At 55.5% G+C, this 24,406-nt stretch overlaps 1 protein-coding gene across 1 annotated transcript; it reads left to right on the plus strand.

The window, feature by feature from the left end:
• Positions 1–9,731: 9,731 nt before the first annotated feature.
• On the plus strand, positions 9,732–23,439 carry Prdm12 (PR/SET domain 12). The gene is made up of 5 exons (XM_026386565.1): positions 9,732–9,954; positions 11,676–11,866; positions 13,333–13,488; positions 21,560–21,671; positions 23,021–23,439. The coding sequence occupies exons 1-5, from the start codon at positions 9,732–9,734 to the stop codon at positions 23,437–23,439; spliced, it is 1,101 nt and encodes a 366-aa protein (XP_026242350.1).
• Positions 23,440–24,406: the final 967 nt, after the last annotated feature.

Here is a 24,406-nt window from a genome sequence, read left to right on the forward strand (position 1 = left end):
TGTCTGCCATTAGTTTCTGAAAGTCTTCGCCATCTTCACCTGGGCTCCTCCTTCTGATATCCCAGCTCTGCACGTGCTACCCCCTCTGAAGGCATCCTATCGTTCTTGAATGTCCTGCTCTGTTTCTTTCATTCATTTTCTCTTTTCCTTTCCGTTCAGGGAGTTTCTCCTGGACTACCTTCAAGCCACTGATTCTTCCCTCGACAAGGTCCTGTCTCCTGATGGGCCACCCAGAATCCTTCACCTCTGATCCGATGTTTCTGATGTCCAGCGTTTGCTTTGATTCCCTCTGAGAGTGCCCACATCCCTGCTCATGTGGCCCGTCTGCTCCTGCCTGCGCTTGCTCTTCCTATCCCAGCCCTTAGTGTAGCCACCATCATGATTTCCAGTTCCCCATCATTATTTCCTTATTGAAATACCTCGGATGACTCCAGCCTGTCATGTCTGAGTCTGCTTCCCATCCTGGGCTGTCTCTCCAGGTTGTTTTTCTTGCCTTTTGGCATCCCTTGCAGTTTTTGGCTAAAAACTAGACCTGAGACCTGTGGTGTCAGGTGATGGGGACGAGGTCAAGTGGCGCAGTGGGACCTCACAGCCCTGGGAGCGGGGCCGCGTTTCCAGTTTGCTGTGGCTCTGGGTGCCAGAGGCTTCCAGTTCTCTCCTGTCCTGGGTTTCACTGCCTCATGACATGCCCACGTCCTCCTCCTCAGAGAGCCCATTGGGAGCTCTTCTGGCTGTCCCCCACTCTAGGACAACCCTGCAGCCGGATGGTGTGTAGAGGTCTTTTGTGTAGAGTCTTTTCCTGGGCCCGGGCCTGGGCCGTGACCTTCCCAGCATCCCTGCAGGGGCAGGGCCTTTCCCTCTGGTGTGTGGTGAGGTTCTTCCCTCCCCTGACCCCGAGGACCTGGTGGGGCTCCCGCAGGGAAAGGGGTGCAAGTGGAGCCTCTTCTGGAGGCCCAGGACTTTGTTACTCAGATGCCAGTCCACACTCAGCCTCTGGAAGCGGTTGAAAGACGTGCCTTTGAGGTGTCCCACAGCCTGCGGCTCTGACAACCCCAGCTCCGGCTGGACTCTAGGATCTCCTGCCTGCCTTCCAGGCCCTGGTTTCCTGCAATCTTGTTTCTTTAATGGACTCAAGAAAAGTCTGCTTTTTTCTCTTTGGCAAGGACTTGAGCGATGACCTCTGTCTCTTCCGTGTCAGAGCTGAAACCCAATGCCAGTGCTGTCCTGACGTGGTTCCTGCAGGAAGTAGTTCGCTGTTCAACAGGCTTGGCACCCTCTTCCTCCCCCGGCCTGCCAGGACGTGAAAGGGCCTCGGTGGTGGGACACCGCTGAGCACAGTGGGCAGGTGGCTCTAGGTACCCCTGGAGAGCGTTGAGGAACACCTGAGAACATTTGGTTCAAGGATGAAAGACTCTTCTCGAAACTTAGAATCCACGGAGGATTCTAGGCCCCAGGCGAGCATTCCTCCTCATGGCCTGGATGTGACATGTGCCCACTTGCTTTGGCAACATCAACATGTCACACACCTAACCATTCAGTGTTCTTTGGCTTCTTGTCATGCAAGAGGACCAGCACAGTGCAAGTCTCCAGTAGGTGCTGGCTGAACTGGGTCACCTTGCCCTGGCCTGGGGCCCCAAATGCCAGATCCAGCCCGACATGACACTGGGTATGCATCGACTATTTCCATGACAAAGATTTAAAAATGAGCTGGGCATGGTGGCACACACTGTAATCCCAGCTCCTCAGGAGTCAGGTCTGGAGGATCCAAGTTCAAGGCCAGCCCCAGCAGGGTCTTAATGAGACCCTGTCTCAAAACAAAAAAATGAAAAAAGAGCTGGGTATGTATAGCTCAGTGGTAGAGCAGTGAGAGAAAGAAGGAAGGAAGGAAGGAAGGAAGGGAGGGAGGGAGGGAGGGAAGGAGGGAGGAAGGACGGACAAGACAGAGATTCTGGAGTACTCAGAAGTTTCTGAAATAAATACAACTGTAATTTGCTGGATATTTGGAGCAGTAAATATCCCTTTCATTGCAACTGCAAGTAATTTAACTGGTCTTTGCAGAAGTTTGTCATCCTGATGGTCAGGGTATGGATCCAGACAGAGAGGAGGGGAGAGTTGGGAGGGAGTAAAGGCAGAAAATTCATTCTACAATTTAAAATCTCAGGTGGCAGAGTGTGTGCGCAAAGCTCTCGGTTCAAGCCAGCCTTGCAACCAGTTAGTAAATACAAGTCTTCATCCAGGCGGGATTGCACCCTTTCTTTTTCTTTTCTTTTCTTTTTCAGATGCTGGAGATGGAACCCAGGGCCTTGCACACTCTAGGCAAGTGCTCTACTATGGAGCCACACCCCAGCCCTTGACAATAGTTGAGAGCGTGGGACTCTGTGATGTGAAGAGGCCACCTGAGGAGTTTTGTTCTCTGGGCTGTAGAGAGCTGGTGAGGCCCGAGGAGGGCACAGGCTTCGAGGACATTCATTACCCTGGCTGAACCTCTTTCCTCCTCTTTAAACCGGTGACCGTGGAATCGACCTCAGAGTTGCTTGGCGTGTGCATCACCCAGTGCTTAACACAGGACCGAAACAGAGGTCTCAGAGAGCAGAACCAGAGACCCTCCATGCTTGGGCCAGTCCTAGCGCTGGGGTGGTAAGGATGGTAACGGTGCTCTGGGGAGAGGTTCCATGTTGTGGGTAGGGGTGAGGCATGAGGTAGAGGTTTCGGAAAGTCTGAGACCCTGGTGGTAGAGGGGGAGAAGCCAAGGTCCTTGGGAGGACACTGCAGTGGGCTCCTCTCGCTCTGGCTCCTGCACCTATCCCCTGGGGCGTTTTTGCCAGGGCCTCAGATCTCCCCCCTTACCCTGGCTGTGACCAGGGCTCGGAGGATCTGGGCTGCCCTGGCCTGCATTTTCCAAGAAGTGCTGCATCTTCCAAGACTGTGGACTCTCCTCCCTGGGTCAGAGACCTCACATGCCTGCCAGAACAGGCCGGCAAGACTGGAGGCCTCACTGTCCTGGAACCTGCTCCTGCCACCCGGGGGCCATTGCCCCACCCATCATGCACTCACCAATGTGTGTACCCCTGGTACTGGCCCTGGGGACCAGGACAAGCCCCTAGGCCTAGAGGCGCTCTCAGCCTTGAGGAGGGACCCCAGCAATATTTGGTGTATACCATTGTACCTTCATAGTTCCCCAAACTGCATGTGTTGTTGGTGCTGGTATTGGTTTGGTTTTGGCTTCCCCTCTCCCTTCACTTTTTTGTACTGGGGATTGGGCCCAGGGTGCTCTACCACAGCTGCACCCTAGCCCTTTTTATTTTGAGACAAGTTATCCCTAAGTTGTGCAAACTGGCTTCAAATCTGCTGTCTTCCTGCCTCAGCCTGGGATGACAGTCCTATGAGCTTTCCATGCTGTGTCCTCTGTCCCTCACCACAGCCCTCCCAGTGGAGGTTCTATTGTTAACCCCATTTTGCAGATAAAGAGACTAAAGCTCAGAGAGGAGAATGGGTACCTTGTTTCCAATTCACATCTGCAGATCTCTGGGGCTCTTGGCATTTTCTTATGGACCCAGATGATCCATACACATGGGCCAAGTGGTCACAGAACAGGGAAAATAATAGCAATAGCAGCCTCAATGTCACCTCAGTGTCCACTGTGCAGCTCAGCTCATAACAAGCTCCACTGCAGGGCAGGTCCTTATTCCCGCTCTGCAGATGAAGAGGAAGACACAGGGACAGGAGTCCTCCAGAGAGCTGTCTGTCACTGGCAGAGCATCCATTATGTCCAGGCCCTCATAGTTGCCCAGGAGACCAAGGGTCAGGTGGTATAAAACAAGTTACCACCACCTCTGGCCCACCAGGGTGCACCCTGGCAGAAGCTGGATAGACAGACCAAGGACTGGGTCTGCCCTGTTCACCATGGTGCCCCAGGGTCCTGTACAGGGTGTGGCACACATTAGGTCCTCAGTAAGTATTTATAGAAGACAGGAATGACCAGAAGCCTCCAGGATTCCAGGTGAGGCAAGAGAAGGTCCAGATGCAGTAAGTGCACCCTGACAGCTCTAGACTCCTCTGCTCCCAGACAACGTCAGAGAGGAAGCTTGAGGCAGGAGGAGGACTGGCATGAGGACCAGGAGGCAGGAAGCCTTGAGGGCCCAGGAGGTGGCTGAGGAAAGCAAGGTGGCTGGTGGGATGGGAAGGGGCTCTGGTGGAGGAAAGGATATGATGGTGGGAGATGGCTCCTTCTGGCCACCCTGAGACTCACAGGAGCAGCAGGCAGCTGCGCAGACGGAGCCATGAGATCTGGGGAGATGTCGGGGAGGCCTGTGTGTCTGATGCCCTCAATCCTCCCTCTCTACCTCCTCAGTCTCCCAGATCTCGGGGCTCTTCTGCAATCCCCCGCCTCAGCTCCCTTCATCTGTCTTTCTGTCTCCACTTCTCATGTTTTGACTATATCTGATCTTTCCACATTGGCCTCTCTTTACACAAGTCTCTCTCCTCCTCCGCCCCCTCTGCCTCTCGCCTCTCCTGACTTCCAAGCCTGACCCAGCGCCTCTTGCCTTGGTCGGGCCAGGGCCATAGCACTGGCATCCGCTGGCCTGGGGGATGGTGCATGGGCGATGGTGGCGAGGGGCGTTGTTTTGAGAGGCACAGGGGGAAAGCCACCGGCCCTGGACGCCCAGGGAGACTCGCGTGCCAGTCACCTTCGGGCCCGGGCGCCAGCTCAGAGTTCGTCAGGCTCGACGTGGGAGCCCCGGGGAGCGCCTTTGTCTCGCCATAGGCCTCCGAGGCTAATTAGGTAGGGTAGGAGTGAGGCTGCGGGGGAGGGGAGACCGCTGTCCCTATTCACCGCTTCACGTCCGCTTCTCTGCCAGGCAGCCGGGCAGCAGGCTGGGCTGGTCCCAAGTCACGTCTATTGAAGCTGGTCCAGCCGCCCGAGGTCCCACACCACATGGGCAGCGGGTCGCGCCTTTGTCCGCGCCGCAGGGGGCGCCCTGGAGCCCTGCACCGTCCTACGGGAACCCGGGATGGGTGGGACCGGACACATGGGCCCCAAGCAAGGAGAGAATTTCCCGGGCCACCGCGGGAATGGAGAAAAGAAAGACTGAGACTCGTCGAGAGAGAGACGTGGGAGGAGGAAGCTGAGAGTGTGTGAGAAAGCGGGAGAGGGTCTCAGAGCGCAGGCGAAAGAGGACATTGCGGAGGAAGGGAGGAGAGGTGGAGACGGGGTAGGGTGGGGGGCGGGGGACAAGAGGTAGGGACAGCGCGACGGCAGCAAGCGCACCCGGAGCGCAAGGAGCAGACGGAAACCCGAGCAAGCAAGGACCGAGTCGCGGGAGGGGCTATCGAGAAGCCACCAAATGAGGAGGGACGCGCGGACGACGCAGGGGGGCGCGGGGGCCCCACTCCCGCCGCAGGGTTGGGGCGCAGGGGGCTGGGGACCCGGGTGGGGGTTCCGGGCGCGGCCACATTCTTCGCCTTTTTTCCTCGGGCTCATTCCGGTCGATCGATACCTGCGCGGGACCTGCCCCCGTCGCTAATATCTTTTTAATGAGTTCGCGGGGCTTAAAGCCAGAGAGATCTGCCCTCCAGGGTGGATTTTCGCCCGGCAGATGTTTCGGGAGGAGGAGGCGAGCGGAGCCCCCGGGAGGGAGGAGACAAATCTCTCCCTCCGAGGGGCGAGGGCCGGAGACTTTCTTCTAAAGTTCAAAAGAAAGGGGCTTTCACTCAGCCCCCAAAAATGTATTTCTCCGCGGACAATGGGCTTCTTTCTGCGCCTCCCCAGGCCGGCGGGGCGGTAGGGGCGGGGACCCGTGCGCTTTGGCCCCGCCTGATCAACTCGCGCCCCCAGGCACCCGGGCCCAGCCGCGGGGAGCCGGCGCAGGAGCCGGGAACCTGGCCTCGGCTCCAGACGTCCCACTGAAGTGCGTGTCCGGGCCTGAGAGGACCGTCGCGACGCACCGACGAGAACGAAAGTGCCCCGCCGGCTGATGTGCCGAGACTGGGAGCCTCGGGCTGCTCCCCAGCGCTCTGTGCCTCGTGGGTGCCAGGCGGGGCCTGAATGGGTGCGCGCTGGGGCCTCTACCGGAGGCAGGACGCGTCACTGAACGAGGACCACCGGCAGGTCCCCTCGGCGCTCCGCCCTGCGCTAGGCAACAAGTAGAAATTAGCAGGCGCCGGGCGGCCCCCGCTATCCCTTTTGGTCGCCCCTGCTCTTCTCTTCCACACCGGCTCCCGAGTGTCCCCCAGTCCCTGGGTCTGTGGCCTGCCTCTGCCTCCCTCTCTCCTACTCCCGTGGGCTAGGGGGGAAGGGGAACCGGGCTGTGAGGATGACCTCCGAAGAGCCGCGGCCGATTGATTCGTTCCGCTCGGAGCCGGGACCCGGGGCCCGGGCGGCAGCGGTGGCGGCGGCGGCGGGGATAAAGATGTTCTCCCTGAAAGGGGGAGGGGGCGCGGAGCGGGAAGCGGGGCCATTCACTCCTGGCCCGGCCCCTCGGGAAGCCCTGCTGAAGAAAGGGGGCCGAGGCCTATTCAAGCCCTACGAGCCGCCCACAATGGCCCGATATACTGGGGGCTTCTCTATTAACGCCCATGAATATTAAAGAGATCGCGGAGCGGCGGCCCGTGGGCGCGAGGGTGGGGGGGCGCCTGCCAGCTCCGGCCGGCCGGTCCAAGGGAGGGGTCTTCGGCGCGGGCACACACTGCGCCTGGGCCCTGAAGAAAAGGACGCGGTTCATCCGCTGGAACCACCGGAACGTGTGATGTTTCCCCTCCACATCACCACGCGAAGCGAACTCAGGGGCCTTGCTCCCCAATCCCAATGGGCCCTGAGGCTAGGAGCTCCCTTTCCTAGGGGCGCGCCCGGGAGAAGGTACTGCTAGGCCAGAAACTCAAAATGCGAAAGCGCCCTGGAGACGCCCCAGATCTGCGGGCCTGCCTGCTGGAAGGTTGTTCTGACCTTTGCTTCTGGCCCTCCCTGCCTGCCAGGTTTGCTGATTCCGAGCAGAGCAAGGGAATGGGACTCCCTGGCCACTGCGGAGCCCAGGGTCCTTGCATCTTCTGTCCTCAAACTGGGATCTGGAACCCAAATTCTGCGCCCCGGAACGGAAGGACGCACAGACCTGAGGGCTTTTCTCAGTGGGGAGCGTCATGGGAATGTCAAAATCCTCAGGATTTGGGGGAGGGGGAAGTGACCTGACCCAAAGAGAGGCAAGGTAGGAAGAAACTTCAGTCCTCAAAGTACGACCCAAACCATTGCACAGACAGGAACACTGAGGCCTAGAGAGTAGAACGCGTATCCGTTCTCGAGAGCCATGAAGTAGATTTCCGGCCCTGGGAGCCGAGAGCACGTTTGCCAGCACTGCTCCCCGACGTAGTCTCCTTTCCGGTACCCTGGCGCATTCTCCTCTCCATTTAGTCTAGTAGAAGCCAAGGCCCAGGCGCCAGTTAGGTCTTCTTGCCATAAACCATTGGATTCTAATCGCCCTTTCAGATTTGAGCCCTCAGGAGTGAACTAGCGAGTCCTGCTGGCGGCATCCGGCATCCGAAAGGGAGTGGAGGTTCTGGGACCCTACCTTGCCGGCTGTGCTTGCTCCTCCGCAGGGCTGCCCTCTGCTGGCGCGGTGCCCGATGGTTCTGCTTTCTGCGGTGCCTGCCCTGGACGCCAGGCTAAGGTGGATCTGGGTGCAGGGTCTGAAGACTCTCTGGGTGCCTTCCCTTCCCAATTTCCCCAGGCAGGACCCGAATGTCAGAGACCACTGGCCAAAACTGGAGTGCCTGGGCCTGGGATCCATGGCTGCCAGGTTGAGGCAGATTTAGCAAAGGCCCAGCGGGGTTTTTTTCCAAAGGGTATTGAGACAGAGTCTGGCTTGTGGGAGTACAGGACACCTTTCCTCCAACCAAGTTTGCGAACTTCAAGGAAGTTCTGAGTTGTTGGCAATGTCCAATTGAGACCTAATCTATGAGCCCAAACTAGCTGGGAAGGTGCAGAACACTTCCCTCTGCGGTATCTTAAGTGAACTTCACAAGTGTGGGGGTGGGAGGGCCAAGGACTTTGGCAGTTGAGGGATTGTTCCTAATGTCCCCCATCACGAGGTGTGTCTGGGGCTGGGATCGGAGGCGGGCGTGTGGTTAATCCCAGAGGCAGTCAAGCCTGCAAGAAGTTGTGGCTTTCCCACCTTGGATTGGGCTCAGTAACTCCGGTTTCAGGAGAGGCGATCCGAAGTGTCTTGTAAGCATCGGGCCAGAAAGTCTTCTACTGGGGTGAAGTAGGAGAGGGGGAAAGGGAGGAAGGAGAAGGGGAGTGGCTGATGAGAAAGAGCTAGGAGCAAGGAAGAGAGAGGACGCAGCCGGCTTCCCCAGGATGTATCTCGGAGGCTGAGTCGCCAGCGAAGCCGCACCGCGACCCGTCGCCGCGCAGCTGGAGGCTTCGGAGGGCGTTCACTCTGAGGCTCGGCAGTTTCCACCCACGACAAGTCCAGGGACCCCTTTTGGGACTCATGGTATCCCGCAGGAAAGCCTTTTGCAAGCAACTGGCAGGCAGTATGAATTTCGGTCAGCCGCTCCAGACCCCCCAACCTAGCCCTCCTGGGGCAGGAAGTCCGGCCGCCCACACAGCCATCTCACACCGGGCCAACCCCGACGGCAACAGAGGCCCAGCCCAGGCAGCCCTCAAAGTCGGAGCTGTTTTGTAACCGACTGCGCGCACCGTGCAGGGCAGTTGGCGCGGCCCGTGTAAAGCGAAACCCCGGCTTCTGCAGCGCGGTCTGCGCAGATTAGCGCGGTCTGAGCAGGAGCTGCGGGCCGCTGGGCAACTATTGCAGCCGGGGGCGTGGAGCCCCGCGGAGAATGGGGTGTGGGAGAAAGGCGAAGCCCGGGTCCTGACCAGGGAGGGGAGCGCGGTGCTGGCCGAGCTGTGAGGGAAGGCAGTGGAGGGAAGGTGACGGCCCGGGCGGGATGGCGAGCAGGGATCTTGCCTGGACAGGAGGTGACTGCTGGCCCATGGGGCCGAGGCCATGTGTCCCCTCCAGTCCTGTCCAGTCCCTGGAGTCCCTGAGAGCCTCGCCGCGCCTCTCCCCTGCTCCGACCCCTCCTCTACTCCCTGCGGGCTGAGCCTCCCTCCCGGCCTGGCGCTTCCCACGGGGAGAGGAGGAGGAAGAGGAGGGGGAGCAGGACCAGGAGGGGAGGGAGATGCGGAGGGGAACAGTTCGGAGCAGTCCTCGAGCCCCCGCCCCTCGCGCTCTCGCAGCGAAGGCTCCTCAGAGCCAGGCCGGGTACAACAAGTCTGTCCTCCGACGTCAGGGGGTCATTAATAACCAATTAGGAGGGTCACTGCGGCTCCTATAAAGGCGCTGAGATTTTGCCAAGGGGAAGACGGTCCTGGCTGGGTGTGCGAGAGGCGAGCGTGCGTCTGAGAGCCCCTCGCCGGCGTTTCTCTGCATCCACTGCCTCCCACCTACCCCGCACCTCCCGCACCCGCCTCTGCCTCCACCCGCGCCTCTCCAGCCCTCTGCGCCGCCTCAGCCATCTCCGCAGATTTCTCTCTTCCTCTCTGCCTGTCTCCCCCTGGTTCACTTTCCTCCCAGCCACCCCCTCGCCACCCACTCCCTCCCGCATACTCCTCCTCCACACCATTCTCCTTCTCCGTCTCAGCTCTTTCCTCGGCTCCTCGGCTCCCCTCTCCACCGCCCACCTCCGCGCATCTGTCCGACTGCCCTTCACCGGCGCCGGCGAGCCCCGGGCCGCCCATGATGGGCTCCGTGCTCCCGGCTGAAGCCCTGGTGCTCAAGACGGGGCTGAAAGCACCGGGGCTGGCACTAGCCGAGGTCATCACCTCCGACATCCTGCACAGTTTCCTATACGGCCGATGGCGCAACGTGCTGGGAGAACAGCTCCTGGAGGACAAGAGTCACCATGCCAGCCCCAAGACGGCCTTCACCGCTGAAGTCCTGGCGCAGTCCTTCTCTGGAGGTGAGTGGAGCCGTCGAAGCTAACCCCATGCTCTCCTCCCGGGGACCCCCAACCCCCAGGATGGCCACCACAGGAAGACAGCGGGGATACCAGACCTGGTGGCAGCTCAGATCCACCTGGGTGCTCCCGCCACTTAGTTTCCCCGGGTTAAACCAGGGCTCAAGCAGCGACGCCAGGGCGGGGCCGGGGTCAGCCCAGCGCCCAGCGCTCTCAAGGACCGGATCCCAGCCACAGGCCCCACGGCTCCGGGCGCTCCCCTGCCCTTCTCTCCTCACCCCACCCTCCGCCTTGAGCGGGCGGTTCCCGGCATTTAAAGCCTTACTAGGCGTGTAATAGCAGTTGACTCAAAAAGAAGGGGTTTAAAATTCATTTAGTTAACTTGGGCTTGACCCCCGAAAGTTCCCACTTAAACCAAGAACTTTAAAAGGCAGCGGGGGCCCGGGAGGGGGCCGAGGGCGGGCGGGCCTGGAGAAAAAGCCGCAGAGAGCTAGAGAGAGAAAGAGAGCGAGAAAAGTTTCTTTTCTTTAAGATGTCTCAAGTTCTTATTCCTCATTCATCAACCCACAAACAATATCTTTCCCCGGGCTCTGGCATCTCTGCGCGTCGCCCTCTCTTCCCCCTTTACGATTTCTGTTCCTCTCTTAATTTACCGTGAAGACTAATTCCACTTCCATTCACGCTATGTCAACCATCTAATCCCCCCTTTTTGTAAGGGGAATTCCTCGGCCCCTTTTAAACAAGTCCCCTCCGCATTGAGCTACAATTTACTGCTACAGCATTCTTCCAGGGCTAATGAATTTAGAATTAGCAATTTCTTTCGAATGGAGCCGAATGAATGCGATCACTTTAACAGCGTGACAAATTGCCAGCCGCGCCGCAACGGACACCGTTTAACCCCCCCCCTTTCAGCCGGTCCGCTCGCTGGGTATTTTCCCAGGTAGCTTAGAGGGGAACCTTGTAAGACATGGAGGCCGCCCCTGTATGCCTCTCCGCTCCCACCCCGGCCGCAGAGGCCCAACAGGGGGACCCTCAGGAGGTTGGGGGCCGCTGGCTCTTCCCGGCCGGCAGAGGTGACTTCAGAGCCGCCTGAGCCCAGCGCCGCCCTCCCTGGCACCCAGAGCCTAGGAGCAGGGAGGGCTTGCCCGGGGTCACACAGCCAGAGCCCAGCCCAGTCCTTCACTGTCAGTGTTTCTTTTCCGCCTCTGCGATCTTGGAGTCGGAGATCTGTCCTCAGTGCTGACCACGTCCGGGCTCCTCCGCCCGTGCCCTGTGCCTCTAAGCGCACTGCGCGTGAACTCACCGGCTGCGGCGCCTGGAGCAGGACTGGGCGAGAGTCCCAGATTGGTCGTTACCTCCTCGCGGGACCAGGCCTCAGTTTTCCCGTCTGTAAACCCGAGTTCTGCAGTCGGCGCATTAGTTCTTAAACCTTTCGGAGTAGAGAATATTTTGAGAATAAGTGGAAACTAAAAATTCGCCCTTAGAAACGAACCCCAACGCACCACTTGCTTTCGAGGGTACCAAGGGTCCTTCGTTGCAAACAGAGGAGACTGATCGCTGAGCCTCTGCGCTTGCCCACTCCTCCATCACTGGAGAGATTTCTCCGCAGTTGTGGCCGCTGGGGTTGGCCGGGTTGGGCAGGACCTGGGTAGGGGTCCTGGGCCCAGAAGGGCTGGGCCTCCTCTGCGAAGGCTTTGACCAGATTCCTCTGCATCTGGCGGCAGAGGTGCAGAAGCTGTCCAGCCTGGTTCTACCGGTGGAGGTGATCATCGCCCAGAGTTCCATCCCTGGAGAGGGCCTTGGCATCTTCTCCAAGACGTGGATCAAAGCAGGCACCGAGATGGGCCCCTTCACGGGCCGTGTCATCGCTCCAGAGCACGTGGACATCTGCAAGAACAACAACCTGATGTGGGAGGTAAGAGTGGACTGGGGGAGAGGAGCCAGCGGTAGGCAAGGATTGCTGTCCGCTGTCGGCAGACAGGTTCTAGAGTCTGGCCCCATTGCTGCCCGTTTTCTTGTTGGGAGCTGAGGTCACTGGCGGCCTGGATGCCCCTGAGAAGGACCCTTAAAACCTCCGTGTGCATGGAGCTTTCACTTCCTGGGGGTCCCTCCCTGCCCGGCCCTGGGTAGGCCACAGTGGAGAAAAATCTGACCCTCCTTTCTCGGGCTAACCCCGAGTACCAGGATGTTGCCTCCATTTCACAGGGAGGGTCTGAGATGGAGAGTCCATCTGGGTCCTGAGGCCAGCTCAGAAGCCATCCCTGGGGAGGACTTCCCCAGTACCCACATTCTTTCTCGGGCTACAGAAGTAGCAAGGGATACCCTCAAGTCAAGCCCCAACCTGGGGTAAGGTGTCTGGAATGGAAAATGGCAGAAGTCTGTCCTTCTTAAGAACGGGCTTCCCCTCTCCGGGCAGAGTAACATCCAAAATGATGGTTGCTGATTGGCATTGAACCGGTATCTGAATCCCCAGCTGGCAATTCGTGGGGTATCTCAGCAGCCCTGTGAGTGATCATCTCCTCTTTACTGAAGAAAACTGAGGCTCAGAGGGGCTTTCCATTCCAGGTCTCCTGACCCTACTCCACCCTCACAGTGTTAGATGCAGGGAGGGCCTCCCTTAGGACAAAGCCACTCCTGCAGTGATTCCTCCTTCTGGGGCCCTTACCTAGTGGAATTGAAAACCCCAAGGCCAGATGGTGCACTCCTTCCCTCCCTTATGGCTCCCCCAGGGTTCCACCTGGCAGATCCTAGAGGAGCCCAATGAGGCAATCCTATAGCTGGTCACAGGAGCAGGAGGAAGGGAACAGGGGGGTGACCCAGAGACCTCTCCTCACTTAACTCCTTTCCTCTTGAGTCCTGGACCAGTGATTATCTTTTCCAGTTGTGGCTGGGTCAGAAAGTCAAGGTGTAGTTTGACCTCTGAGTGCTCTTGGCAGCTCCCAGAAAAAGGCTTAGGCCAGACCAGTGCCACAGTGAGCCAGCCTTCCTCTCCAGGCTGCTGTGTCCCCCTCTTAGGTCCTGGCCAATGCTCCTCATTGCTCTGGAGAGTACCTCTGCATCCTCCAGAAGATCCCTTGGAATGATATCTTGGAGACCCCCTTATTTTCTGAGGCTGGGGTGTAGCTGGCAGCAGGAGCATGGTGTGGTCAGCCTGTAGAGCCCCGGAGACAGGCTCCTGTTGACAACCTCTAGCCAGCTAGACTCAGGCCAATCACTGCGCCCCTTGCCTCCCCTTCCTCAGCTGGAAACAAAAGTGATGATAGCTTTTTCCACTTCCTGGGGCTGTTGTAAGAGTACGGCTGGCCTGGGGTTTGACCCTGACCACAAACCACACATGTGCACAGCCCTGCCTCACCTGCTCCCTGCCCCACCTGCGCCCAGGTATTCAATGAAGATGGCACAGTGCGCTACTTCATCGATGCCAGCCAGGAGGACCACCGAAGCTGGATGACCTACATCAAGTGTGCCCGGAATGAGCAGGAGCAGAATCTGGAGGTGGTCCAGATCGGCACCAGCATCTTCTACAAGGCCATCGAGGTGTGTGTACTGTCTGTCGTGTAGGAACCAGTGCGGGAACCCTGTGGGGAGAGTGCCAGGCAGCTGCCTTCTGGGACCACAGAGCACTGAGGGGCATTGACACAGGCCCAGCTGGTCCTGCATGGGCTGGAGGGCTGAAGTTCATGCATCATGGTCTCCAGGAGCATGTTCTGATGGGGGGCTTTTTGCTGCAGATCAGAAAGGGTAGAGATTTCAATGTTGTGCCACTGTGAATGTCCCAGGTATCTCAATAGTGCGTTCTTGGGAATTGATTGAGGGCATGCTGGGGTTCAAGAGTCATAGAGACCCAGAGAGGGAGATGTGGAGTGGAGGGTGGGGAAGGCTTTTGGGTGGGAGAGGGCGTATGCGTGCCCAGCATTTAGCTGAGCCTTGTCCCTTGTTCTGCATGCATGGCTTGCTGGTGACTTGTGGATCATGACTCGCGTGTCGGCGATAGCTCGCTGTGTCAGGCTTCTCCCAGACGCTGGATACGCATTATCACATCTAATCCTCACATGACCCTGCGGGGAGGATTGAGATTAGTAGAGTTTACAGACACAGAAACCAGGTCTCACTTGGCGGCAGGCAGAGCTGGGGGCTCTTGCAGGGAATCTGGGGGAAATGTCAGCACTAATGACTGTGCTGTGAGCTTTTTCAGAGAAGCAAGGAAGGCGGCAGATGGACAGATGCCCCTTTCCATGGTGTTCCAGGGGCTTTTGAAGGGGGTGAGGGCTAAGCCAGGGGCAGCACCTGGGAAAGGTCAGGAGGAGGATGGGAAAGGAGGTGTTCCTGGCAGGTAGGGAGATGCTGGGCAGGGGCAGAGAAGCTGAGGGAGTGTGGGTGGGGACGGTAATGCTTAGTGTAGGGCAAGCAGAATGGTAGTAGCTGAGGTGGCTGCAGCCGGCATTCTCCCCGGTCAGTGTCCCTGGTGGGAAATTTGGTTCTGTGTCTGGTCCTAGAGAGTGGGATGGGCCTGAGTACTCTGTGGCATGGTGGGGGCTGTCCTATGACTCTTCTCTGGACCTCATGCTTCTGTTCCCACATGGGGGGCAAGCAAGGCCCTTTGGGGTGGGGCTGAAGCTTGGTTGAGATTTAGAAGTGGTCTGGAGGAGCCAGAGAAGGACTTCCCTTTAATCCCCTTCCTTTGCTCCCTGGGACTCAGAACCTCAAGCTTTTTAAAAGATGCCCCAGGGTGCTCAGGCCTACTAGTTTCTGGGACTCATATTCTCCCTGAATAACCAGGTCCCAGGGACTCTCCAGGGATGATAACAGGACAGCCTTTGCTTGGGCCTGGTGTGACCAGGAACTGAGTCCCAGCTTAGAGGTGACCCTCAGTGGACCAGAAAGAGAGGGTAAATATAAAGATGAACAAACAGGTCTTCCACAGGAGCCCCGAGAGGAGAGCTAGGATGGATGGGGGTGGGTATCAGGAGAGACCTAGGCAGGACAGGGGTTGCTCCTGTGACCATCCTGCTGGAATACTACCTCCTAGCATTGGCCTCTGGAGCAGCTGAACCCCACTTTTTTCAGAGTGTATCCTCCTGAGCACTCACATCTTCCCAAGGCTCCCTCTTATTCTATACACTGCCACAGTCACCTCTGTCCCAGCCCTGACGTAGGAGGGCCGCACAGTCATCCTGCCCCTCTCACGAAGACACACGCATGTGAACAGGGACACTGGCCAGCAATGCCTGTGCCATCCTGGCAAGAGGACTCCTGGCTGGTGCAGACATGGGGTCTGAGTCTCATGTTGCTGTGCGGGAGCAGGAGATTCAAACAGGGCCCAGACACACGAATAGATGTTTATACAGAAACGCAGAGTCAGAGGGCTAAGTGGCTGACGGCTATCTCCAGGGAGGGATTGGAATTTATATGATCAGGGGAAAGTTCATCTACATTTAACCAGAAATTTAAGTAGATGCAAGGATATGATGTATATATGATATGGATGCTTCAGATAGGTTCCTCTGACGTGGCTAAAAAGGAAAAAGGAACTGTTTGAGAGAGGGAGGGACAAGGAAATACAAAATGCCCCAAATTACTTTTCATGAATGAAGTTGGGCACTTTTTTCAAGGTAGCAATTTTCTCAAAACCATTTTGTCAAATTGTCAGAGTACACTTACCAGATCAATTGTGTGTCAGGCTGCACATGACCACCATCGGGGCAGGGCCGAGGCGCAGCACTCACGCAGCCCTACTGGACATATCGCTGCCACCCAGGCCACTCCCCAGATGTCTCTGGAATAAATCAGCTGTTTGTTCTGCGAGTATGTGGGGTTAGCCAAGGAGAAGGACCTTTGCTGTGATCTGTTTTCTTAATCTTTCTGCCACTCACTAGTGCTATTTATATTTCATAACACTAACCCTCTACTTGCCAAAAAGGGGGAAGGACATCTTTAGTCAATAAGCACAATATACTATTGCTGCACTAAGACTTTCCCAGACAAAATCATGGCCCTCCCAAAGGAGACAAAGGCTGTGGGGTTTCCAAGCACAGATGAATCTGTGGGAAAACTTTGCATCTGGCTGAATCTATTCAGGTGTTATTCTTGCCTGGGCTTAGTTCCCTGGGCCTACTTCAGTTACAGGAACTTACTCCAGCCTCGGGGCCTAAAATGGCCTTTCTAGAAAATGCCCAGTGCATAGCAAGAGGAACTAAATGTTGAATGCCTTTCTGCAGGTGATGGGGGTCAAGTCAAAAGAGGTACCCACAGGAACCCCATTCTTCCAGAACATGACTGACTGGCCCAAGAAGCAAGACTGATCTCAAAAGTCAGCACTAAGGCTGGGGCTGTTGTTTAGTGGTAGAGTGCTCGCCTAGCACTTGTGCAGTCCTGGGTTTGATCCTCAGCACCAATAAAAATAAATTAATTAATTAAGTATTGTGTCCATCTACAACTAAATATATATATATATATATATATTTAGTTGTATATATATATTTTATTATAATATAAAATATATATATATTTTTTTTTTTTTTTTTAAGTAAGTACTAGGGGGCTGGGGCTGTAGCTCAGCCGCAGAGTGCTTGCCTAGCACGTGTGAGGCACTGGGTTCAATCCTCAGCATCACGTAAAAATAAACAAATAAAATAAAGGCATTCTGCCCATCTACAACTACAAAAAAAATAAAAACTAAAATAAAAAAAAAGTCAGCACTAGAAAAGAATTTAGAAATAAGTTGTTACCATTTTGGATTTTCTCACCAGAAAAAAAAATTCTAGGTCTTTTCCTTCCCTACCTTTTGACGAACTATTGTGTCCTGAAATGTAGATTTTTCTTTCCTGCTGTTTTCCTTCTCATCTCAGGCAGTTGAACTTTTAATTTCTTCCTAGAGTCCCATCTCTCTTTTCTTGGATCTACGGGGACAAATGCCATTTTCCTTTTGACCTTGCTCATTGGTGGATGCACTTAAATTGCTCTGATTAGTAATAGTTAGCATCACTAATAATCTAATAACGTTACCATCTGTGGAGCATTTACTATATGCTGGCACTGTCCTAGGTCCTTTTTAAAAGGTCTTAGAAACTTTTTTGGGGGGTGTGCTGGGGACTGAGCCCAGGGCCTTGTGCAATCTACTATTGAACTACTCCCCAGCTATGCACTTTTTAAAAATATAATCTGGTCAGCCCCATGAAGTGCTATTACTATCCCCATTTCATTTTATCTCATTTATTTTGAGTTCTAGTGATTAAACCCAGGGCCTGTGCATGCTAACCAAGCACTCTATCACTGAGCTATACCATAGCCCACTCTCCCCATTTTAATGAGGATGAAACTAAGGTTTGGAGGTTATGGTGAAGGCTGAGCTGTGATTAGAACCAGGGCTCTCTGGCTGCAGAGCTGGTCTTGATCGCCTGGCTGTGTGGCCTCCCTGGCCAATATCTATTTGCTGGAACTCTATTAATTGGTGTGTCAGGACATCTGTGTACAATGGAAATTGATGTTCGGCCAGATGACACTGAGATCCTTCTACGCCAGGGCTTCTACCCATGAGGGGAAGGGGAGGGCCTCGGAGTCTCCTGGGAACATATTCAATGGTGTGTCATGAATTTGTATTAGGAAAACAAACCTTGCAAAGCCTATTATTTCCAATTTAAGCTAAAAATGCAAAAAAGTGGAGCAGGATAAACTGGACTGATCAGGAAGTTTCCAGAGAATGAGCTCAGAGGTCTTAAAATTTGTCAAAACAAGATTGGGTATAGACATTTCTCCCAAAGTTTTAGGATGTGGATTGTACACTGGGACTGGTTCTCTGGGGATTGCTTTAATCAGGGTGTGTCTGAGCCAATCTCTGCTCCCCAGAAAGGCAAATGACTGGCTGATTCTGGTTCTCTGAGCCCCAGACATTCTGGCTGGACCAGCCTGAGCGTCAGCAGTGGGAATACTCACAGGCCCTTGCAGGGGACCTAGGCACTCCCTGCACTTAGTTGGTGGGATATTGAAAGCCTCAGGATTTTGGACTAGAGGCTGAAGGTTCCAGGGCCTCCTGGGCTTGATCACAGGAGTTCGTTGGATGCGGGATGCCTGGAAGCAGTTGGAGCCCAGAGGCGAGGGTCCAGGACCCTGAAGGACAGAGGAACTCCTGGTTCCCCTTCTTTGTGCAGATGGGGCAGCCTACCCCAGCCCTCTGAAGATGGCTTGCCACTGTCTGGGGAATGTGTTATGCTCAGTTCCCGTAGGTTCTTTTTTTTTTTCTTTTTTCTTTTTTTAGTTCTAGTTTTAAACACAATATCTTTATTTTATTTTATTTTTTTTTAATTTTTATGTGGTGCCAGGCATTGAACCCAGTGCCTCATGCATGTGAGGCAAGCACTCTATCACTGAGTCACAACGCTGGTCCCCCGTAGGTTATTTGTAATAGATTTTCCTTCTTTTAAGATCGTTGTTTTGTTGTGTGTGTGTATAAGAAATAGATGTGCTCATTACTTTTTAAAAAATCAGATGAATCAAGTAAAAGTGAAATCACTCTATCCCAAGATGCTTCTCTGCTCAAACCTCAAATCAGCATTTTTTTTCATACCAAATCCTTCTGGGGAAAGACACCTAGAGAACCAGCGGCAGCAGCTGGGCATCCAGAGTGGGAGAGTTACTTTTTTTATCTACCCTGTTGCATGCTTATACATTTATGCCCATGTGCTTTAACTGTTAGGTTAATGAGTAAAATTAATTTTAGTACATTAAAAATATTCTAGTAAAAAATGAGTCACCTTATACTACACCTTCCCATTGAACTGCTTATTTTAAATATTATATTACAAACAATAATTTTGAATAAGAATATGCAAGACTTCAGCCGGGCACCGTGCATGTACCTGTCATTCCAGTGACTCAGGAGGCTAAGGCAGGAGGATCACAAGCTCAAGGCCAGCCTGAGAAACTTAGCAAAACCCTCACTTTCAAAAAGAAAGAAAGCACGAGGGTAGGGGGGTGGGAGTTGGTGCTAGGGAGGTAGCTTACATGGCTAGGGTGCTCCTGGGTTCAATTCCCAGTACTGAAAAACAAAAAAATCAAGATATGTACAAGCCAAGATGTTCTGATCTTCATCCACCATTCCCATTGTTATTATTTTTTATTACATTTATTTTGCATTTAATAATAGTTTTTATTTTCAATTAAAATGGAAAGGCCAGTGTCAACTTAGTAATTGATTCCCGGACCTTAAGACTGGAGGCCGAGACCTCACTTAGGGCAGCATCAGCCGGGGCTGGCCCACCCTCCCTCCCACAGCTGTCCTGGAGGGGTGGGCTTCTCTCCCTGGGAGATGGAGCCAGCGAACTGAGACATACTGGTGGGGGACTATTGTTCTTGAGGCATTTGGGCACATGGAAAGCAAAGTCCCTAGTCACCCTGAGCTTTCACTGTGTCAACAGCCCCATACCACCTTGCAGGCTCTGTGGGCACTGCTGCAGGGACATGATGTGCCAGATCACTGCCAGCCTCTCTGAGATGGGTGAGTCAGAGAAAATAATAACTGGCCCTTCTGTGTCTTCATTGTGCAGAGCTTTATTGCGAGCGGCCTTGTTGCCCCAACAACCATGCAGGGAGGCTGGGGCAACAAGACTGTCCCTATTATACATACAGTGGAGGAAACTGATACCCCATGACATGAAGCTGCCAGCCAAAGTCACTCACTTAGCAGGTGGGGAGTCTGAGTGGACCCCGCCATGCCTGGCTCCAGGCTGAGCCTAAACCCCTTGCAGTGTTGTCTCTGGATAGCAAGTGCAGTTGGTTTGGGGAGCTGACTATCTAGAGGAAGCCCCAGGCTGTTGGGTCAGGTTTCCACTGAGACTTGAAGCCAGGGGATGGGATGATGTTGGAGGTAACTTACAACCAGATTCATTGGGTTGGGGGACCTAATGCCATCCTCATTTTAGGAGACAACTTTAGAAAGGCAGAGTGACTTGCCCGAGGTCATGCAGGGACCCAGTGACTTAGAGCCCATCTGCACCATCCTGTAGAGTAGCTTCTTATACAAAGCATCTTAATTATTGTGAGTTCTATCACCCACTTTTCTGATGGGTTCAAAAAACCTCTTTCTTGTTCCTTTTCTAACATGGGCCTCCAACTCTGACCCACTGGCCTCTTGAACAGTAGCCATGACCAGAGAGGTCACAGTGACGCTGGCTGTGGTGCCAAAATCTAAACTGCCTGCTTTCTTTGAAGCTCTGCCTAATTTCCCTTGGTTTCCACATTTAATCCCACGCAATCACGGTAGGTGTGGTACTCTCTGCTGGTCGTGGTACTCACTGGTCGTGGGCTGCGGTGCCCTGTGATTGAGTGGGAAAGGGCCTGGTGGCCCTGGGCTATCTCAGGAGGATACAGTTGCCCAGGCCCCTCATGCCTCCCTGCCCCCACTCCTCCTCTCCTGCTCCCTCCTGTCAAGGTCAAGCACAGAGCTTGCCGGGATGGTCTGAGGGTCTTCTGGGCTCTGAGCAGAGGAAGGAAGACAAGGTGAACCCAAGGGTTCTGAGTGTGGCAGGGCTCTGCAGGCTGGACCCAGTCCGAAGAGGAGGGGGCCTACTCCCTGGCCATGAAGACCAAGGGGAGCTTCAGACACCCCTATGTGGAATTCTATGTAATTTTTTTTTGTGCTTCAACTAAAAGAGGACCCACCAGGAAGACAGAGCAGCTGTTGTCTGGGGCTGTTCCTCAGGGAATCCCAGGGCACGTGCCACAGCCATGTTTCTGGGGCCGGTCCTCAGGAGAATGATGGGCTGTCCCTTCTCTTGTGTGTCTGACCGGGCTGGGGCTGAAGGCCCCCGACTCGGGAGAGGTAACTGGCTTTCACCAAAGGCCAAGAGGGCCCCTGGGGATGGCCCCCTGTGCTGACTCAAGAGCAGGCCTGCTGGTCTCCCTGGTTAGTCAACAGCCATTTCCAGTGCAGGTCTTCCCCTGAGAGCAGCTGAGTCCTAGCATCAGTTCTTGGTCATGGACCTAGAGCATGCTGAAATAGACTTCGTGGAAGGCTGTGTGTACCCTGGTGCTTCCTGAAGTGGAGGCGTTTGTCAACCTGAGTTTCTTTTTTAGCATCTGCCAAATGCCTGGAGCCACGCAGGGCCCTGTGCTGGGCAGGGGAAGTAGGTGTGATGTGCTGCCGTCTGTGGGTGCTCGGGATTAGAGATGTTTCCAGAACATGATCAGACAGGGTGTAACCAAGCACCACAGGACGCCCTCCAGCCCACACTCCTCCTCCGAAACATCTGGCTCAGCCCTGCAGCGCTGGGCTGGCTGTTTTCCCTGGATAAGAAATGAAGTTTTCTGGCTTCCATCTTCTGTTACTTCTATTCGCTGTGAGGCTTCTGTTGCTTGAACACTCTGTTGCGGTGGAGTTAGGACAGAGATGTTCAGGAGGTCCAGGCAGGGAGAGGGAGCAGAGGGCTGTGATGTTCCGGCACCTGCCCAGTCTGTGCAGCTTGCTGGGGCAGATCAGTGGACATGGAGCAGGTGTGGCATTCTCGGGGCTGAGGCTGGATGCACATCTCCTGGCCGTGAGGGGATGTTTAGAGACTCCTGCCTCCCACTCCCCAGCTGCTGCCTCCCTGACCTCTCACCTCCATCCCTACAGATGATCCCTCCGGATCAGGAGCTGCTGGTGTGGTATGGAAACTCCCACAACACTTTCCTGGGCATCCCGGGTGTGCCAGGACTGGAGGAGGAGCAGAAAAAGAACAAACATGGTAGGTATTCCCCACAGGGCCACAGAGACAAGACCCATCAGAGCATCCCTCCACTAGGGGGAAGAAGGGGCAGGGAGCCTCCTGGGAACCTGGTTCAACCTCACGGGCATCCAGCAGATGGGACCTACTGACCCAATGCGCCTGGTGTTCCTGGAATGCCCACCATGGTCCAAGTGTGGGTGGAAGACAATCCTCTTGCTTTCTGACCAGAATAGGTTGTCTGGGGGCAGGTGCAGGTGCAGGTGCAGGTGCAGGAGACCCCAGAGAGGCGATGGGATATGGCAGGAGAAATGGACAGGGCAGTAGGAGGCTGTATTGAGTTCCAGTTCTGCTGTTCAATCTTGGGAATGGCTCTGTGCCTCAATTTCCTCATCAATAAAGAAAAGGTGTTGGGCAAGGAGATCCCGAAGTTCCCTTCCAACTCTGCACACAGCCTGTCCTGCCTGGTTCCTTGTCCAGGAACACAGTAGCTGCTCGGAATGAACTGCTGGAATGAGGGCAGGGCACACAGCCTGACTCCAGGGATAGTGCCCATCACAACAGAGCTCATTAGCTTGAGATTTTTATTGTGCCAAGCTTTGGACTAGCCCTGGTTTCCTTGGGTCAGAAATGAAAATCTTTTGATGAGCATCATTCCAATGGGGGCTTACAAAACCCTTGTGAAATTTGATTATCCCTAATTTTAGGCGACGACCTACGGCTCACTAACTACTGTTTGTGGAACAATTTGTTCTGCAGCTAATGCTTTACAAACATTAATTTCTGATCCCTACCACCGACTTAATGGGGGTAACGCTATTACTACCTCCATTTCAGGGATGGCAAAACTGAGGAGCAGTTCATGGATACAGAGGGCACTCAGTAAATATTTATGAGATGAATAAATGATTTTTCTCGGCGGGGTGTTTCCTAGTTGCTATCCTTTATACCGTAAGCCAGGTCATACATAGGCTGAGGTTGGTAAAGAGTTTAGCACAGAAAAAACTTAATAGACAGTTTTCCTACTCATTTCAGGAAATCGCGCCTAGCTGCAGAGACAGTACCAGGTTCCCATATTAGGGATGAGTAAGTTCAGGTTTAGTGAGGCTGAGTCGAAAAGTCCCCTTGGTCTCCCAGCGTAATCTGACATCCAGCTCCCATTTGACCCAAGCCAAGCCCTTAGCTGGCCCTTAAGTCGGTCGGCAGCGCAGGGCTCCGTCAGCCCTGACCCACGCAGCGCCGGAGGCTGCCGGGCAGTGGGTGGGGAGGGCGCGGAGAGCCTGGGGAGGACGCGGGTTCTAACGGGGCTGTTCCTCTCTTCTCCTCTCCCCGCCCGCCCCGTCGGCCCCGCGCCCCGCTCGCGCGGCCAGAGGACTTCCACCCGGCGGATTCGGCGGCGGGCACCGCGGGCCGAATGCGCTGCGTCATCTGCCACCGGGGCTTCAACTCGCGCAGCAACCTGCGCTCGCACATGCGCATCCACACGCTGGACAAGCCCTTCGTGTGCCGCTTCTGCAACCGTCGCTTCAGCCAGTCGTCCACGCTACGCAATCACGTGCGCCTGCACACGGGCGAGCGCCCCTACAAGTGCCAGGTGTGCCAGAGCGCGTACTCGCAGCTGGCCGGCCTGCGCGCCCACCAGAAGAGCGCGCGCCACCGGCCGCCCAGCGCCGCGCTGCAGGCGCACTCGCCCGCGCTGCCTGCGCCGCATGCGCACGCGCCCGCGCTCGCCGCCGCCGCCGCCGCTGCCGCCGCCGCGGCGCACCACCTGCCGGCCATGGTGCTGTGAGCGCCGCTCCCGCTCCCGCGCCTGCCCCGCGCGCTCCCGGACCTCCGCCGCGCGGGCCTCCCCGCTCTGCAGACTTGACCCTCTCGCCGTACGCTGCCACGGGCACGTCCTCGCCCGCCGTAGCTGAGCCCCAGAAATGACCCCCCGGAACACTCTTCGCCCAGTTTCTCAATGAGGACGTGAGGGGCGACGTCCCTTTTCCAGGCCACCTGGCTGGTGTTGGATGCTTGGCCGCGCCTTCTCTTGGGAGGGGTCTCCATGCCCGGCCTCACCCCGGAGTCCCTTCTGTGGTCAGTCCAAGCGGGCATCGCTCTGGTGGGTGGCAGGAGAGAGGACGGAAGATCTCCTAGGGCACTCAGCTCCCACCGTCCCCACACAGAGCCCCACGCTTCGGAGTGAAGGGAGAGCCACCATCTCTGCCTTCTGGGATCGGGGTCCTGGGGTGTCCGGAGTCAAAGACACAATCTTGAGATTTGGGAGCTATTGGGGCCTGGGGGCAGCCAGCAGTGACCCGGAGAGATCTGAGATTTCTGGGCCCTTCTTTCCTGTAGGCCACCTTATCCCGAACGTGGCTCCTGGGGATGAATGAGGCACGAATACTTTGCAGTGTATAAGAGGGATAAGAGTGCAGGCACTGCGAATCCACTGTAGGGCCTCCGAGCCAGACAAGACCCTGCCCTCTTTGGGCCTCAATTTCCCCATCTGTAAAATGAGGGAATTGGACCAGCCTCCTGTTCAGCTCTGATGTCAAGCTTGAGAAAGGAGAGGTACCCACATCCTTACCCCTTCGCGCACCCTCCAGCAAGAGCAGGGCAAGACTGCGTTGACTAGGTTGACTTCTCTACGGGTGAAGCAGTTCCCAGCTGCGACGGATCCCAGGGGTTGCGACCCGCCTGCCCACACTTTCCCTGCTACCTGCCCATGTTTTCTCCAGTTCCGGCCGTGGGCGCCCTCTGGTGTCGTCTCA

Source organism: Urocitellus parryii, chromosome 4 (genome assembly GCF_045843805.1).
Source record: "Urocitellus parryii isolate mUroPar1 chromosome 4, mUroPar1.hap1, whole genome shotgun sequence".
NCBI classification, from domain to species: Eukaryota; Metazoa; Chordata; class Mammalia; order Rodentia; family Sciuridae; genus Urocitellus; species Urocitellus parryii.

Coding starts and splice junctions, on each gene's coding strand:
- Prdm12 (XM_026386565.1), top strand. CDS start 9,732: ATGATGGGCTCCGTGCTCCCGGCTGAAGCCCTGGTGCTCAAGACGGGG. Junction 9,955..11,675: donor GGCGCAGTCCTTCTCTGGAG/GTGAGTGGAGCC, acceptor ATCTGGCGGCAG/AGGTGCAGAAGCTGTCCAGC. Junction 21,672..23,020: donor GCAGAAAAAGAACAAACATG/GTAGGTATTCCC, acceptor TCGCGCGGCCAG/AGGACTTCCACCCGGCGGAT.